Below are 17,168 nucleotides of genomic sequence, written 5' to 3'. Positions count from 1 at the left end.
TGTGTGGTCATAGCAGCAGTTCTAAATGCATTTGAGACCTATAGATGCTGTAGTTGCCTTAATTGTTTTATTTTCCCTTAGGTACCAAAGAGGTTTTGTGTTTTTTTTTTTTTTTTTTTTTTTTTTTTTTTTAAAGCACATCAACATACTTTAATCCACAATTGTGGATTTGAAACAAAAAATAATAAATAAATAAATAAAAATGGGAAAATACGGGTGTTGAACTTGTTTTACTACACACTCACAAATGTCATCAAAAAGTATTGAACTGTTTGCGGTTAATAAACCTAAATAGAGGCGTCTTATACGTAAGGTAAGGTTCAGCACAGCCCTGATGTTTACGTTACAGCATGAATATAATACAAGTCAACACAGCTTATACAGATATGCGGGACTGTTCCCTTTTTTTATTGACAGTAAGCTTGGTGCAGTTCAGGCAGCGGGTGTTGACTGAGCGCTGGGATTCACGTGCTGCTGCGCTTTCTCACTCCAGTACATCTGTGATGAGGGGACAGACAGAAGATTCCTTTACGCTAGCTTTACATTGTAAACACACTGCAATTCAGTAGTTTTCCAGGGCTCTCAACGCCAGCACATGAATGAATTCTACTAGGGTTTTTAATATGACTCACTCTCTCTTTGTTTGTACAGATGAAAAAAAAAATATATATATATATATATATATATAAATATATATATATATATATATATATATATTACACCATAAGAATTTTTAAGAACATGTTTAAACCCTAACTACATCAAAAACATGGAATCAAAAGCATCTTATCAAATTTAAAATGGCATCTTTTAGGACAGGGACAGCGCATCCTTGGTGCTAAAATAACCACGAGCAGATGATACAGTATAAATCAAGTTCAATAAGCACCTGGGAACAGAAGTCTCACAGTGGCCTGAATTCCTGTCCTAGATTTACTCACATACAAGGAGGACTGTGTTCCAATAAATAATCTTAGCATCTTATTTTTGAGGTCAAGCAGTAAACTGATTATGTCATCACTGTGGCAACTTGAATATGTCCAGAGCAACATTTTTTCATTGTTTGTAAATTAAACTGGGACAAAATGTCACTTCTGGTTGTTTTTTTATCAGTCTGCCTCGGTTGTACATTTTAATTGCTCTTGAGGTATTTTATTGTTTACTTGATTTAGAAACCAGCCTTTAAATGTTTTGACACTGTTTAAATCCAGCTGAGACCGGCGCTGACTGACTCTGGTTTTTACTATCCGGTTCCTTGAACAACCTACAATTTAACTTTCACTGGCTTTCTCAGAACAGTTTACCACATCTTGTCTCAGCAGGTACTTTTGAGTCAGCCTCAAAAATGTCGATCACTATCTCAGATTATTAGCTAAGCTGAGCAAAGCAATAACTCAACAATAAACATGGACTTATTTGGTGAATATTACTGATGTGTTTGTAGCTTTTACAGGTTTTCACCTTGCTCCTTAGCTGATTCCTGACTGACTTCATCTGCAGAGGAGAAATGAGGAATTCATAGCAGGTAAATACACAGTGGGTGTCGTAAATGTCAGGAGTATTTAGTGGACGTTGTACTAGATCTCACCGAAACTGCTCACAGTCTCTGTCACTGCCTTGTGGTGCTCTGGGAAGACAAGAAAATGCAGTTTGATGTCAAACAAAAATAAGTGTTTCATTATTAATTAGCTGTAGTGTTTTATTTGAACTTTCTGGTAAAATAATACATAAATGATCAATGATTTAAAGCAGAACTTTAATGCAGTGTGATTAAGAGCCTGTATAAAAAATTGAATGGCACAATCTCACCATCTGCTTCCTCTGAGGACTCAGACTCTGACTCTGTGGTTAACAGGGGAATAAAATCCGTCACAACAATGTGGTATTTTGCATGCCAGTCTAGTCTAGGATCCACTCCTGCTATTCAGTTCTTTTCAGACTTTTTTCCTTTATTGCCATCTACAGGCCAACATGTGGAAGAGTAAAAGCTCTCACCCTCCTGAGCTGCAGCGTTAGAGTTGTCACCTCCCTCTGCTGGAGGAGGATTTCACAGTTATGCTATGTCCGGGCTCAACAATAGAAGCACAGTAAGTCGTCTGTTAAAGGCAGCACTCACCTGTGTTGTCATCCTCAGCTTCAACGTGCTCCTCCTCTGTCAGGAACACGTTAACAGGTGATTCTGGCACGTACCGCACAGTCAGCGTTTGTTATTCATCACATGATTGAATATAACTTACCCGATCCATCCTGAACAGCCTCTGTAAGTGAAAGATTGCATTCATGAACCTGGATCAGCCTATTGGATTAGCTGTGAATGAAGTCACAGGTCATATGGTTTCTCTCACCAAGGTAGTGGATCTCCTCATTCTGTTGCTCTGTAACTTGACGTGAAGGTGTGGAAGATGATCATTTATTATTATTATTTTTATTATCACACACTGATCTGAACACAGCTCATTCAGAGTATATTTGCACATGAAGTCACCACAGTTTGGTCGCACACGTACCATTCTTCTGAGCAGCCTCAATCTTCCGAGCAGCCTCGAACTCCATCTGATCTGAAAGACAGTGAGGAACCGGATTGTTACAGAGACATATATCAATTAACTGATATACACAACTAAATATATTAAAAACCAGGTCAATTAACATAAAATGCATAAAACATAATAGAATATATATTTAAAATCATTGGACCAATGCACTGTACCTATCTTCTGTAGTTCAGTTAGCCCATCTGCATGAAGAAGAAACCAAGAGTTAATTTAGTTTTAAGGCATGCAAATATCATCACCTTCAAATAATGATCATTCCTGATAATCCTCACCGTAGTGAACGACAGTTTCCTCTTTCTCTGCAGACTCCAGAGATGCTGAGAGAGCTGCAAGCATCACAAACCCATTAGCTGGGGCTGCAAATGCACATGGAACTGACAATCTGATGTAACCCATGGTAGATAAACATTTGTTTTCTGCAGCGGTAAAGTTATACACGTGATCAAAGACAGACTACATTTTCATCCCAGAGGCCTTGTTATGTTTAAAATGTAAGTTTTAAATGAAGGTGATGTATTCTTACCAGGGTGAAATGCTGCCACAGATAGGAAGACAAACACTGGCACCAGAAAACCCATCTCGGCCGCGGATCTGTTGGTCTTGGAAGATTTTGGGTGTCACTGCAAACTGGATGTGGTGTACTGTTGTCGCTGCACAGTCTCTTATATTTTCAGTTGCATCACATGTTCTGCATGGACAGGCGGCTCTGGTACCATTGTCCCTCCCTACCTGAGAGGACAGCTGCGTGGCACATCACCACACAGACGTATCCTTATTCAGACAGTCAATGCTCGCCATTGTTGGCTCCGCAGTCATATGCGCCTTTATTAGGGATGTTATTGTGTCTGATTTAAAAAAAAAATAAAAAAAAGTCCTTGCATCTGAGCTGAAAACAATGTACGTTTCCCTTTGGGACTGGAAATGGTGTTTTCATTGTGTAAGACACAGCTAATTGAATTGTGTTGATTAAAAATATAATATAATAAATATAAGTGTTCGCTACAGGGCAAAGACTCTGAACATTTTTATTTTGAAATTACATTTTAACAGTGAACATCACAGAAGGAAATAAAAACAAGAGCGTAATGTGGGTTAATGATTAGACTATAAAGACAAGTCACACGCTATAACAGTAAGTCAGGTTTGCTAACTGACTCACAGGAAGTGAAATCTGCTGTAGGTGATGTGAAGTGATTGAAAAACATAAAGTAATTTAAGTAGACTTTTACTTTGTAGTAAGACCAAGATACCAAATGTGAGTACAAAGCAGACAAGGTTTCAAAACACGGTATTGTCTGGGAGGTTTCAGTGTTGTTTGAAATCAAATTGATTTGAAAATCAAAACTTTATTTGTGCAGGAGAATCCATGTGGAGTCTAAATACTCAACGGGCTTATGTTTGTTCCTGGTCTTTCCAAGAGGGCTTCATTGTAAACAGAAACAATTCAGTTGAATCAATTCTAGTGCACTGTCACGGATTTTGCAGCAGGATAGTTTGACAGAAACTCGCAACCACAGGACTCAAAAATCTAGAAAAATACACTTCTCATCTGTGTGCTGTGTTCATAAAAGCAGCAGTGCACGTCAAAAATAAATCTCAGAACTTGTTCAGACATCATGTAGCCAGAGGAGCACTCTGTCCAGTCGGCAGTGCAGTGTTGTTCAAAGTGATTAGAAACTTATGGGCTTACTGGTGCAGTGATTAAAGGGAAATTACAGTTTAATACACGACTGTAATCAGAAATAATAACATTGTACTCACTGACTTAACTGCTGAGATCTATAAGGGAAGAAACTTAAAACAACCAGACAGTGCAAACAAGCAGAAGGACAAAGTATTACTGCAAATGACAGTTGGTACTTCTTTTCAACATCTTCATTTAATATTTGATGTTAATATTTGTGATAATATTTGAACCAGTTTGTTTGCTCCTGTTAGTTTCTTTGTAGCAGTGCTACCTGAGTCTGCACCTAACAATTCTATTAACTGATTAATGTGGGGAGTTACTTAAAACTTACTTAATGGGCAATGGACCAAAAAAAACAATGAATCCGTTATTAAAACTGTTGCAGATTAATTTTCAATCATTCAATTAATGTAGCAACTTTAATCTCAGGGTGTTTGCAGATCTCAGCTAATACTTTAGTGAGTACAATATTATCTGACCAAGAGAAATTATTACATTTATGATTAAAAATAACACAGAGAGGACAGGAGAGTTACTACAGCCCAAGAGAATCTGGCAGGATCTCTGCTCAGCTGATGGTATTTTATTGCTTTTGCTTCTCATTTCACTTTTCAGAGTTCCCCTCGTAGTCGAGTGTGCAAATCTTCCTGGTCGATCTTGTCGACCTGTCCGTGCCAGTGGTGGTGTGCCAGCAGGGCCAGGTTCCTGGCAGAGATGGCGCTCATTTCCATAGCGCTAGCTGCCCACTCCACAGCGTTTAGGTAATACAGCCTGTCGTGCAGGATGAAGGGGGGGCTCTTACGATATGGGAGGCGGTACAGAGGATAAGCTAGCCAGCGAGTCTCAGAAACCGAATCCCAGGAGACAAATATATTCTGCAGCTGTTCTTGAGACAGCGACTGTGGAGAGAACAACCTCCAAACTTTGCGCTGGCTGGCGGGGGGTCGTTTGTAACCTTCAGGGATGTGCACAGGGTCGACAGAGCTCAGGCTGAAAATAACAGAGCCTTCTAACTCTGTGGTTAAGATGTCAGAAGCAGTGAACCCCTCAGCTGACTCGGTGGTCCCCAGGTAAGACATGTTCAGCAAGCCATGAACCATAGTGGACACAGTCTGTTGGTAGCGTCCGGGGTAGTGGGAAGGGATTGGAGGAGAGAAGCCTGAAAAGGTGATATCAGACTTTCCCTGGTGGAGTGGAGTTGCAATTACCACAATGTCATACAGGGAGTGAGCTGAGCCTGATTCTCCAACGTAATTGAGTTCATAGAAGCTGTTTGTGGGGCCTGAAAAGGAGAGAAAAGAGGGAAATGAAGTGTCAACATCCACACGACAAATACACTGATGAGAGAAAACAACAGTAAATGAATCTTACCCATCTTGGAAGGTCGATGTGTGAATGAAATGGAAGTCACTCTGGCAGGGATGAGCTCACTTTTACTGTGGTACAGCAGTCCTGAGCAAACTCTTTTATTGCCTCCATCCACTGACCACAGGCCTGAATCTGCTCCTGCTACCGAAACAGCCCCTAGAAGTCAAGACAAAAAAGATAACTTTACACCCTTCAGTAATAGCTCCTATATTTTTACAAACTGTATGTGATAAACTAATACACTGTGCAACATACCCACAAAGCCATGGATGCGGAGAGTTTGGCCATAGTTGACACGAGTAATGGGCGCAACAATATCATTGAGGAAGTTCTGTGAAAATCCTTCAGCTATCATGGTTTCCTCCAGAGTTTGATTCATCAAGGTAAGAAAACCATCTCCACCCATGGCATGCAGGAGCCTATCTACGCTGGAGAATGAGTAACCGTACTGCTGATACTGGTAAATCCTGTGAATGATCACATTTACATATTCATTAAGATGCAACAACAAACTGTGATTCTGCTTTGATATTTCAATTCAATTTATTTATATAGGACCAAAGCAAAACAAAATTCATCTCAAGGCACTTTACAGAGTACAATTTAAGATTATAAAGAATATTATTAGAATTAAAGCCGAGTTTTGGATGAAAGAATGAGAATTAGAAATGAGATTTAGTTTTCCTCCTTACCTCATAAATTTGTCCATAATGCTCTCCACCCACATCTGCATGCGGAGGAAGTTGAACCCGTATTGCCACAGCATGCGTAAGAAATTAACTATAAACCAGTCACTCTCTTGAAACACAATCTCGTTTCCATCAAAGATTGCCATTTTAGAGGGGACATCTTTCTTTGGAGAAAGACCTGAAAACATACCAGGAGGAAACACATTCAAATAAAGTGGACTACATTTATTTTTGGTGAGTCAGATTCATTTAGGAAATGTTGACGTCACCTAGTTTTTCAATGAAGTGCTTCATGTGTAGGTTCAGAGGATGGATCACTGTGCCTCCCATCTCATACTCATGATCGCCGACCTTCACTGTCGCCAGTCGCCCACCCACAGCTCCAGGTTCAAACACATCAATCTTCACCCCGTCTCCGAACTCTTGCCTCAGGTAAAATGCTGCTGCTGCTCCACCAATGCCTGCTCCAACCACGGCTGCACAGGAGCCATAACAACAAGGTAAGCCAACTCTGGAAGAGGCTCAGCTGTAATTGTGCTCTTGAGGTTACTGAATTCAATTTACATCCAGTTCCACATTATTAGCAATTCATTTGGTTAATTTCAACTGATTAATTATTAATTAATTAATTATTGTGTCTACACTATGCCAATCAACATCAAGGTGACTCAAAAGACCCAAAACTCAATGTGATATTTCAAACTGCTTTGTCAGTCTAACACCACAACAATATTCACAAGACACGAATATGGAAAAGAGAAATATCGGAGAAGCTGAAACTGGCATATGTTTGGTGTGAAATCCTGATTCCATCACAAAGTCCTATAAAACTTAGGGTTAATAAAGTGGATGTTTTATTTTTACTAAGAAACAGTCCAAAGCATTATTAAATAAATAATCAATTATCTAATGTCAATATACTAACTGATTAATTAACTAATTGTTGAAACATGCATTACTTGACATATGCAAGCTGGTTTCTCGGATACTATAGCCAATATAATGTACTTTAGAAAATACAATTGCCTACTTGTGGGAGAGAAACTGTACTCTATGTGAGGTCATAATAAAGCATTACCTAAAGAAATAGTATTTAGAAGTGGCAGTGACAGACAGGATGCAGGTTAACGACGTGTCAGTAACTTGCCTATCTTTTCAGGTGGATGTTGCAGCTTTGGAGCTGAGGCTAAACTTCTCCTCCCAGTCTGCCATAGCCCCAGGAACAGCAGGGCTCTGAGTGTCAGCGTTTGCACATTCATCGTGGGCATTTAGAGCCGTGCACCGAGCACCATCTGCACATGAGACACAAATGGAAAGCTACGATCAGTTCAGCTGCTGATTTCTCAGTGTGTCGGTGTAGGTCAAAGGTTACACTCCGAGGATCTCAGGCTCCTACAAAGAATGGCGGAGGAAACGTTAACACATAGGATAACACAGCTGATGCCAACGCAATCTGCAGTGTCTGCAATACTTAAGATGCAAAAAGCAAAAGGTTTTATGTTCGTGGTCGTGCACAGTGTGGACTCACTGTTTCTAAAGTCACTACAGGAGAACTGCTGCTGATCCAGAAGTGCACAGTTCACTTCACAGTTATTTCAGTAGAGCTTTAAAGTTCGCTTAACCTTCCTCCTGTCTACTTCAACACAAAACTGCACTGTTGTCAAACGCAACAAACAAACAAACACACACACACACAAGAGGAAGTTACTCACCAAACTTGTTGAACCGTGCTGTCAGGTCTCTGAATGGTGGAACACACTTCCGGGTACGCTTCACAATAAAAGCCGCACAAAGTTCAAATGACAAACAAACGCGCGCAAAGAGCAGACTCTCTTCAGATCTGTACACATCTCAAACTAAGACATACAGTGAACACAGGCCTGAAAATTAAAACACATTCAATTGGTATTTAGTTTAGTTTTGCATTCGCCTGTTGGTTCAAAAGAGCTTTTAAAGTCATAAGAACTTATTATTTATTTTAGTGCCTATGCCAGTTGCCAAAAGTGAGATTGCTATAAAGATAAATATTCTCTGCAATTTGCAATTCAGTCTTAAATGTTACAAGGGTGTAAATAAGATTTAAGTCAGATTATAAATAAGTAAAAGCAAAATTCATACTCTTTAAGTGATACTCGTGCTTTTATTTTGAAATGTCAATTGTCCTGAACTCGTATAGGTTTCAGCGTGCAGAGCGGAAGTTGTTACTTTCCCATTGAAAAGATCAATAAATAAATAAATAAATGCTTATAGAGAATTATATTATCAACACGAGAGAATCAGTGGGTCTGTGAGCGTTTATTGAATAATTCAATGTGACACCACCTTCCTACTTTTTTGATCTGACCTCACAAAACGGAAGAGGATTTTCTTTCCTCAAACCGACTGCGGAAGAAAACGGGAAGTGACGCAATCATCTTCTCATGCTGAACCATGCTTAAGTGGAGGTGACCTTAATTATTAGCGGTTTGTAGAGTAAAGAAACTTTGCTGTGGACGCAGCAGGTACGTCGAGCCAGCCCAGCCCAGCCCGGTCCGGTTTAAGGAACCAAACTTGTCTGAAATATTTGTGAAGACCTGCGGAGTGAAGAGGACGCGCAGAGATGGCAGAGGCACATCAAGCACGCGTGCAGGCTGCGGTGGAAGAAATGGTCCAAAGTCTGGAGAAAAACCACATCCGTAAAATGCAGGTAGGCGCCTTATCTGTGGAAACATGACCTGTGCGTGCGGCACCTGGTCTCCTTCAGTCTGATCTGTGCACCGCTCGTCATACGTGTGTCTGTGGCCTCCCTCTGCAGGGTCGCATGTTCAGGTGCAGCGCAGATTGCTGTGATCGCTCCACAGACTCCATGACTCAGGTGCATCAGTGTATCGAGAGGTGTCACACTCCTCTGGCCAAAGCTCAGGGACTGGTCACTTCAGAGCTGGAGAAGTTTCAGGTGAGAGACATCTGACAAAAGGGGGACGATTTCTATAGGTTTCACTTGGCCAGGTCACCTGTAACAGGTGATTCTTATGTAGCTGATACATAAGATGTATATCTGTACAGTACATGCGCTTCAGAAAGTCTTCCCACTTTTTTACTGCAGATATCTTAGACATGCCCACCATCTGTTTTGAGTTCATCTAAACCTCCTCATTCTCCCCTCAGGACCGTCTGACCAGATGCACAATGCACTGCAACGATAAGGGGAAGGATCTTTTTGACTCTGGTGCTAAAGAGCCTGCTGTTCGCTCGCTGATGGACCGCTGTGTGGGCAGTTGTGTGGACGACCACGTTAACCTGATCCCCAGCATGACCCGAAAACTCAAAGAGAATTTGGACTCTATAGATCAGTGATGGATGGCTGTAGGCCATTGCGCACACAGACAGCAGTGCAGAGTTAGTCGACTCAGCCAGTTTGACCAGTGGCGGCTAAAGAACAGAGGACGGGAACATCGTGAAGAGATGGGGAGTGTGAAGGGTAAAATCATGTGACTTAAGGTTTTGACAAGTTTTAGAGGCTGTGACGTTTGGGAATTTTGGTGTTGTGGAGGCTTAAAACTGCTCACTGTGAGATTTGTTATTGTGCCCTGTGTAATTGTTTAACAGTAAAACTTCCCTGGACACTGGGAGACTGAAGGTTAAGTACTCAACTCAGTGATGCATCTGGGGTCATTTAGGTAAACTCACTCAGTACAGATCTGAGTGTCCCATCAAATTATACAGTACACTTATGTTATCAGCGTGATACAGATGTGCTTTTATTGATGCATAACGTTTTGAATGTTCTTTATATTTGGTGTCTCAACCATGTTTAATATCTGAAGTTTCTCACTGTTATGAACCCTCTCATCCTCATTTTTTATTTTATTGTGACTCGTTCTGTCTCTTACGTTGTGTTTCTTTATCCAGAGAAAACTGTACAAGAATAAATACAAGAAAACAGTGAACATTGATTTCATTTTATTTAACTGATGCCGTCAAATACCCAAAAATTAGTATTTTCAGTTCGCAGCTGGTGAATTATGCAGCCAATCTGTTGATTTGAAATTGAATTTACGTTTGCAAAAATGACAAAGCACCCTTCGAAAATGTGCACAGGAAGTCAAAGAATATTAACATAAAACAACAAGCCTGAGAATGAGTCAGCAGAAGATGCAAAATTGATATAATGAACCAATATCCATCAGCTTCTCTTTGTGATAAAGAATATTTAAGGCAACTATCCATATAAATAAGTAAATGATAATTGTGATAATCTAATAAAGACTGAATTTTTCTTGTAGGCGCTTTACATCATATTAGAATAATAAGCGACAGACTTATAGGGTAGAGGCTTGATAAGTGTCTTAAAGGTAGGACTTTTCTGTCACACAGATCAGTTGAGCATCATCTAACAGGAGAAATGATGCTGGATTATATTTAGACTTTACTGATTCTGATAGTTGTTTTGTTGGTTTTACTGACTTTACTTCACATGGGATTAGACAGAACATGATCACTGACATCACCTGACAGCTTTGCTTTGATCATGCCTGTCAGGAGATAAAAAACAAAAAGCAAAAAAGCGTTAACTATGCAGTTACAGCAAAGAGCTCAGAAAAAAAAAGTTAAAGATTGTGTTATAGCACCACAGCCCATGTGAATGGGCGGTTTTATTGGCAGTCGAGAATAGTATACATGTTTTCTTTTGCAAAAATAAATCATTACACATGATACAAAAAATAAATAAATGCCAAATAAAAACAAGTTCAGCGCTTAATTTGATGACAGATGCAGCTGCAGCTATACAGGCGAGTCATATTGACTAGAACAAGTTAGCAGCCTGTGTCAACTTTCCCAAAAAAATTCTTAAATGTACTTTTTTTTTTTTCAAAACATGAAGCAAATTTCCAAAATTGCCGAACAAAAATTGACCTAAATAATAGTAAGAATAATAGTAAGAACATGTACAACATGACTACAAAAGTACTTGATGTGGTGAGAGCAGTCTAGACACCCTGCAGACCAGGTCAAACGCAGAAGAGAAGGGAACTGGGTCTGACAGCAGTAATTGATATTTTACAGTGCAGCTGCAGAAGGTCAGAGGTGAACATTTCTGAGTTTCCACAGTAAATAACATCATAGGTCTGGTGTCAGTGACAGGTCTTCTAACAGTAACCTGTATAAAAAAGACACAAAGAGACCACATCTCCTAAAGAGGAACTACTGGTGAAGTCTGGTGTTTTGACCTGATGCTGCTGGTTCATTTGGAGACATCAATATGGTTGACAGTGGATGATCCTAACCCTTGATGGATCCATACTACAGTCGATGTCACAGAAGTGACTCGGTGTGAGGATTGCCATAGACTGTTTTCTCCAGCCTGTGGTGCTGATGATGTTCCCATATTCCAGGATGATAATATTCCCAAACACAAACAAACCAAATACCTCACTAGTATGACTTTATGCTAGGTGAAACCCCTGCATGGTCCTCACAATCAGCAGTTTTAAATTTCATGTTCTGAAGTGCAGAGTTAAAAGAAACTGGTTTCTGGACCGCAGGTTTTCCATCTTGATGAATGGTCCAACATCTTAGTGCAAACAGTTCCCGATAAAGGAAGGAGTAGTCAATATACTCTGAAAGCAAAAGAGTGGCCTGTTGCTTCCTGGTCACTGTGATGTGTCTCTGTCATTCTGTGATCAACATGTGTAGCTAATTCAGAATGTGCCAAAATGCTGAATACACAGATACATAACACTTCCCCTAAACACCTCGCTGAGTTATACAACATGCAGACGATATGTCCAATGTCAAAATGGTGATAAATTAGTAATAGTTTGTACATACACCTTGTGACAGTGTCTTGCTGTTACCAGAAGGATGGTATCAGTTGAACAGGCATCAAGACCCGCTGCGAGCAGTGCTCTCTTGTTCTGGCGAATCCGGTCGGTTGTCTGACTGGGGCGACGTATACAGGAAGTTACAGCACACATATAGGGGGAATGATAACAACCGACTGTCTAGGTTCATCACCACATACTCCTGAGAAAAGAACAAATATTTTTAAAGTCCACGACAGTATTTTCTATAATGTATAGAGGCAGTAACAACTGAGCCTTATACAGGTTGACAGCAGTCACTGACCTGGTCTTTCTCAAGGGTGAGAAGCTGGTAACCCGTTGAGCGACTGCAGACCAGTTTTCCACGGTTATCAAAGGAGGCGAGGCGCAACCTGGACAAATGAAAGTGGACAATTGAAGGTTAAAGCTTTTCTGAGACCAAAGCTGCAGATACAAACCAATAAAACATAATATAATTAACATAATTGTTTGCTTTTTTTTTACCACTCTCATGCCTGCAATGTAATTATCAAGCTACCACCAGCAACTAGATAACTTAGCATATAGGGAGAAAACAGTTTGTCTCACTCTGTCTAAATATAACATCTAACTTCATTAAACTAAATAAAGCGTGAAAACAGTTGTGGTCAAAACAGATAACAGCTGCAGTTTTAGCAAATGCCATTATAGGTATATATATATATATATTAAGTACATATACAGTACAGTAAGTAATGAGTGCACAGTATAACTATGAATATCAGATAAGTGTGGTAACTACTCATTTGATTAAATCTGTACACAGAAAAAAAAGGTTTAAGGTGTCTGCACCACAGACCTGTACGCCAAATGCCTCCGAGCTTGCAGACTCACAGCGCCCCCACATGGCTGGCTCAGAGTATTCCTTTTAAAGACTATGAAGCGGTTTGTGTATGTTACTAACAGGTCAAAACCAAAGTTAAAGCCCGTCCACCGCCAGCAGTACTAAGAAAAAGAAAATATCACAGTTTCTTTGTTTATAAAGTTTCTTTCTTGTAAATTTACAAATATCTATAAGTTATCAACTGTCTGACTCACATCTCCATCTTTAGCCAGTTTCCTGCCACACCTCATGCTGCTCAGCTCAAACTCCTCTTTGTTAGCCTCCTGGGGACTAATGACAGACAGGCACCACTGTCAACTTTAAAATCAGAATCACTGCAGTCCATTTACTCATGTTAGGGCTCTTACCCATTATCATTGTCAAATTCTGTTCGGAGCATAGCGAACCACTGGTTTTTGTACACTGATGTTAACCAATCTAGAATATAAAACATGAACAGACAATATTAATATGCAGATAAACAGAGAAGAGTTTGTTACAACACATGTAAAAGTTAGGAAAGACTACGTCACAATTAAATAGTTTAATGCTTTTAAGTTTAAGATTAAAAGTCTTAGAAAATAACTCAGAAAATAAAATAACTGAAGTAAGTGAATTTAGCACATAAATATAGACATATACAACTAACTGGGCTAACTTTTCCAAGAACAATTAGCCAAGTAATGTAAATTTACTTATGTAAATTATTCAATGTATTAAAACACCTTAGTGATTTGATTTTGGATAATGGGAAAAAAAAAACATTTTTTCCAGAGCACAGAAAAAGCACTGAAATTTTTTCAGACAACTGTATCTTACCAGGGGGTAAAATATTATCTCTCTCCAGGATGCGTGCAGATGCAAGATCATTGATGATATATTGGAGACGGACGTATTTGAACACAGAACGAAAAGGTGCACCCTCTTCTGTGTTCAAGAAGGGTTCCTTTTCGCACAGGTCTAAATACCGAAATCAAACAGGATCACCGTCAAACATCTGTATACCACAAACAAAACATTCTGAGATACAGATGCAGTCTTACTGTACCTGTTCTACGTTTGCAAAGCCAGGCATCAGCGTCAGCCAGAAGCTGCTTTATGGGGCCGTCCCAAGATGGGTTGATCTGCAGGAACATCCACTGCACAGAGAAAAAAAAAATGCAAAGAAAGCTTGTTGAAATAGATCTGATATTACAGTGAGTGTATGTGGTAGTTATGAAGTACATAACTCCTCCAAGTACCTTTTTCAGAGCAGTGTATACATCCATCTCCACCTGCATGACAAACAGGTCTGAGGACTGGATAAGCTGCTCCATCACTTCTGCCCTGTAAATGCAATAAAACAAATATGAGTATAATCACAGACTATGGACTGTCATTACTCAAAACACAGTAGCTATCTAATTGTCTTTATTTTAAAAAATCCCAGAACTAAAGCTGACTGAGACTATTTTAGTCTATAGTGATACAGAACTGATACCCTAAAAATTAGAGAAGTTACAATAAAGACTCAATAAAGGATGTAGATTAGAGGGTGATGTAGAAACTGAAGAACTGTGAGCTGGGCACACATACCCCAGTTCTTTCATCAGCTCGACATTTTGGTGGGTCATCAGGTTGTTTAGAAGCCACTCAAGACACCTGCAGAAGGAGATTCACAAACATATATACAATTTGATGCAAGCACACATAAAGTAATACCATTCTACTGAAGGCTGTGACTTTAAAATACTAAAATGAATCAAATCTGACTTTTTCATGACAGAGTCCAGGCCATAGATAGTGGCACAAGTATAATAGCCACAAACAGTCTTTGCACTGATGTTTTCCTTCATGGTCTCACCACACTGCTGGATCAAACCATCCTGTCAACAACAATAAACACCAAGCACTGATTAGATGTTTTATCATAAGACTGTGTGACTACATACTTGAATCAATAGTTCCTTTCTTTTAATGTACTAACCAGCTGTAGCATACAAGCAGCGGCAAGTATACTGACGACTCTACTGGGCTTGATCAGAACATCGTCCCGGTACAAGGATCCAAATGCAACCTGTAGAGCTACAGTACACACATATAAAACAGTAAAGAGCACTTAGTAAAACAAAGACTTGACAAAACTAATTCATGTGTTTTTTTCCCCCCCTCACCTTCAGTGTCAATGTTCTGGTCTGGGATCTCCAAGTTGATTTCCATCATGTTGGACTCCTTCCAAGAGCCACTGAACATGCTGGAGAAATACCCTGACTGAAAAATGCATGAAAGTGAAGAGAAACAAAAAGAAAGGAAGTATAACATGCAGTAATAACATGTATGTAACAACATGTCACTGACACTCTCTGAGAATGTGTTGTGTCTTTATATTTTACCTGGCACAGGTACACTTTGTGGAGGTTCCACTCCTGTCCCAGGGCACAGATACGAATGTCACTGTTTTCCCCATTCAGGAACAAGGTCTGGTAAATATATCTTGATGTGCTTTTCAATTTCTTCCTGCTCAAGTGTGGAAAACAAAAAACAACCAATGAGGAGAGCAATAAAAGTGATGTTGAATTAAAGGTATTTGACACTGGTTCGATTATTGGTCCTTTGACTATACTTGCCTGCGTGGTGTGTCTAGTATGGCTTCATCCTCCTCTTGATCACTGTCACAGTCACACTGAGCATTTCGTTTCCTCTTCTTACACTCACAGCTGTGTTTGTGGCTTGTACTTGCTCCCTCTGCGACCTCCTCTGGACCCTGAGCTGGGTACTGGAACCTGCTGCCCAGACTTCCCATCAGTGTGTTTTAAAGAGACCTAAAACCAACAAAACAACTGTCAGAAATGACATGTCAGCCAAACTGTGTCTTGACATGGCAACATAGAGCATAAATAAATATAATAACAATATAATAAGATTATTTTCAAAGAATCAGCAATCATATTCAAAACATAAGCACTGTACATACACTATATATACAATCACTGGCTATTTTATTTGGTACAACTGAAATTAATGCAATACAGCAGTTCTGCTGTGAATTCTACCTTTACCAGATAATAATTTCTCAGTTTTTGTTGAAATTGTCAGAAAGGTGATAATGCTACTTTCAGCATTTTGCCTCCTCACTTATGTAAATATAGTGGCTAAGACATCAGACACAGCTGTTAATATAATGCACTCCAGTGAAACCCCACCACCCTCCATGACCTCAGTAATAAACACACAGTAGAATTATCACCTTTTTGACAATTACAGAGAGCAAATGTGGCTTCAAAAGATTTATACTTGCATCCCAGAGTCAGAGGAAACAACAAAACTAAAGCTGAACGTGAAGTTTTATTAGCTAATGCTCCTTTTGCTAATAACATCAGTCTGGTGCATGGGTTCCTCCTGCAGTAAAGGAGATGTTACAGTATGCTTAACAAAAACAACGACTAATCTATCCTTTACCTGATGATTAACTCCGGGCAGGCTGAGGGAGGTGCGAGGCTGATCTGGACGGTAAACACCGGATGGTTATCTCCAGTCTGACAGACGTTGACGAGCCAGTTGGAGAGGAGCTAACCACAAAGCTAGCTTAGCTGCCGAATTCACAAGCACACAAACACGTCTGAAAAACAGTAACAGTGCTTTTCCTCACAAACTGGTCATCCACACGTCAAAACTGTCTTCGGTTCCAGTCACATTTTAGTAGTTTAGGGGACGTGTAGCCGCAGAGTTTGAGGTGATGTGGAACTACCCTGAATGTCTGTGGCAGCTCTTTTTGTTTTTCTTCTTCTCGCCGTACTCTGGAGCAGCATTTTACGACACCCGCTCACTGGCGCCACCTGCAGTGAGACGGGTGGACTACACATGTCTGAAAAACTGTCAAGTCTATTTTTAAACACTTCTTTACACTACACCCATGCCAAAGATTTTTCACGAGCCTTTACAATATGATTAATGAAAAACGTAACCTAAACTTTACACCCTACCAGTAACACTAGCTGAACCATACTGACTAGTCTGTCGTGCTCTTCCTGAGTCTAAAGGGCACTACCAAATCAATAGTGTTTATACTAGCATTAACTCTGGAGCCTTTACCCATTGCTGACTTTAATCAATATTGCATTTTTCTGACATTCAAACTCTAAAAGTCTTCATTTGTCCCGAGAAACTGCAAAAAAATATTGATCCAAGCTATTAAAAACTAAGCTTTAAATGGACAGGTTACCT

At 39.8% G+C, this 17,168-nt stretch overlaps 4 protein-coding genes across 9 annotated transcripts; 1 reads left to right on the top strand and 3 right to left on the bottom strand.

The window, feature by feature from the left end:
* Positions 1 to 379: 379 nt before the first annotated feature.
* On the bottom strand, positions 380 to 3,349 carry LOC113148087 (RNA polymerase II-associated factor 1 homolog). 3 transcript variants are annotated; one of them, XM_026339578.1, is made up of 12 exons: positions 3,079 to 3,349; positions 2,828 to 2,881; positions 2,711 to 2,737; positions 2,508 to 2,558; positions 2,346 to 2,381; positions 2,238 to 2,258; positions 2,117 to 2,152; positions 1,996 to 2,031; positions 1,810 to 1,842; positions 1,589 to 1,627; positions 1,462 to 1,494; positions 380 to 498 (listed from the first exon to the last, which is right to left on the bottom strand). In XM_026339578.1, exons 1-12 carry the CDS (start codon positions 3,131 to 3,133, stop codon positions 485 to 487), a joined length of 435 nt encoding a protein of 144 aa, XP_026195363.1. In that variant the 5' UTR covers positions 3,134 to 3,349; the 3' UTR covers positions 380 to 484. The 3 variants fall into 3 exon arrangements, with proteins under 3 accessions (XP_026195363.1, XP_026195362.1, XP_026195364.1); XM_026339577.1 differs by having other exon boundaries at positions 1,996 to 2,034; positions 3,079 to 3,344; XM_026339579.1 differs by lacking the exon at positions 1,462 to 1,494 and having other exon boundaries at positions 1,996 to 2,034; positions 3,079 to 3,347.
* A 217-nt stretch (positions 3,350 to 3,566) lies between these two features.
* Positions 3,567 to 8,107, bottom strand: pcyox1 (prenylcysteine oxidase 1). Of its 2 annotated transcripts, none has more exons than XM_026339556.2 (7): positions 8,012 to 8,107; positions 7,447 to 7,591; positions 6,569 to 6,775; positions 6,303 to 6,477; positions 5,866 to 6,077; positions 5,614 to 5,766; positions 3,567 to 5,524 (listed from the first exon to the last, which is right to left on the bottom strand). In XM_026339556.2, exons 2-7 carry the CDS (start codon positions 7,565 to 7,567, stop codon positions 4,854 to 4,856), a joined length of 1,539 nt encoding a protein of 512 aa, XP_026195341.1. In that variant the 5' UTR covers positions 7,568 to 7,591; positions 8,012 to 8,107; the 3' UTR covers positions 3,567 to 4,853. The 2 variants fall into 2 exon arrangements, with proteins under 2 accessions (XP_026195341.1, XP_026195340.1); XM_026339555.2 differs by lacking the exon at positions 8,012 to 8,107 and adding an exon at positions 7,828 to 8,003.
* Positions 8,108 to 8,679: 572 nt separating this feature from the next.
* On the top strand, positions 8,680 to 10,228 carry fam136a (family with sequence similarity 136 member A). Its single transcript, XM_026339558.1, has 3 exons — positions 8,680 to 8,985; positions 9,094 to 9,234; positions 9,447 to 10,228. Exons 1-3 carry the CDS (start codon positions 8,899 to 8,901, stop codon positions 9,633 to 9,635), a joined length of 417 nt encoding a protein of 138 aa, XP_026195343.1. The 5' UTR covers positions 8,680 to 8,898; the 3' UTR covers positions 9,636 to 10,228.
* On the bottom strand, positions 9,591 to 16,766 carry gmcl1 (germ cell-less, spermatogenesis associated). Of its 3 annotated transcripts, none has more exons than XR_003297416.1 (16): positions 16,404 to 16,766; positions 15,572 to 15,766; positions 15,338 to 15,461; positions 15,119 to 15,215; positions 14,932 to 15,029; positions 14,718 to 14,830; positions 14,541 to 14,606; positions 14,207 to 14,291; positions 14,014 to 14,104; positions 13,785 to 13,925; positions 13,334 to 13,403; positions 13,181 to 13,256; positions 12,942 to 13,087; positions 12,408 to 12,495; positions 12,111 to 12,305; positions 9,591 to 11,956 (listed from the first exon to the last, which is right to left on the bottom strand). XR_003297416.1 is itself a non-coding variant. In XM_026339557.1 (15 exons), exons 2-15 carry the CDS (start codon positions 15,745 to 15,747, stop codon positions 12,165 to 12,167), a joined length of 1,512 nt encoding a protein of 503 aa, XP_026195342.1. In that variant the 5' UTR covers positions 15,748 to 15,766; positions 16,404 to 16,765; the 3' UTR covers positions 9,591 to 12,164. The 3 variants fall into 3 exon arrangements, 1 of the variants encoding a protein (XP_026195342.1); XR_003297417.1 differs by having other exon boundaries at positions 9,591 to 11,899; XM_026339557.1 differs by having other exon boundaries at positions 9,591 to 12,305; positions 16,404 to 16,765.
* Between the last annotated feature and the right edge of the window lie 402 nt (positions 16,767 to 17,168).

This window comes from Anabas testudineus, chromosome 22 (assembly GCF_900324465.2).
Source record: "Anabas testudineus chromosome 22, fAnaTes1.2, whole genome shotgun sequence".
Taxonomy (NCBI): domain Eukaryota; kingdom Metazoa; phylum Chordata; class Actinopteri; order Anabantiformes; family Anabantidae; genus Anabas; species Anabas testudineus.
The sequence above is the reverse complement of the archived record's forward strand: the minus strand, read 5'-3'. Positions and strand labels throughout refer to the sequence as shown.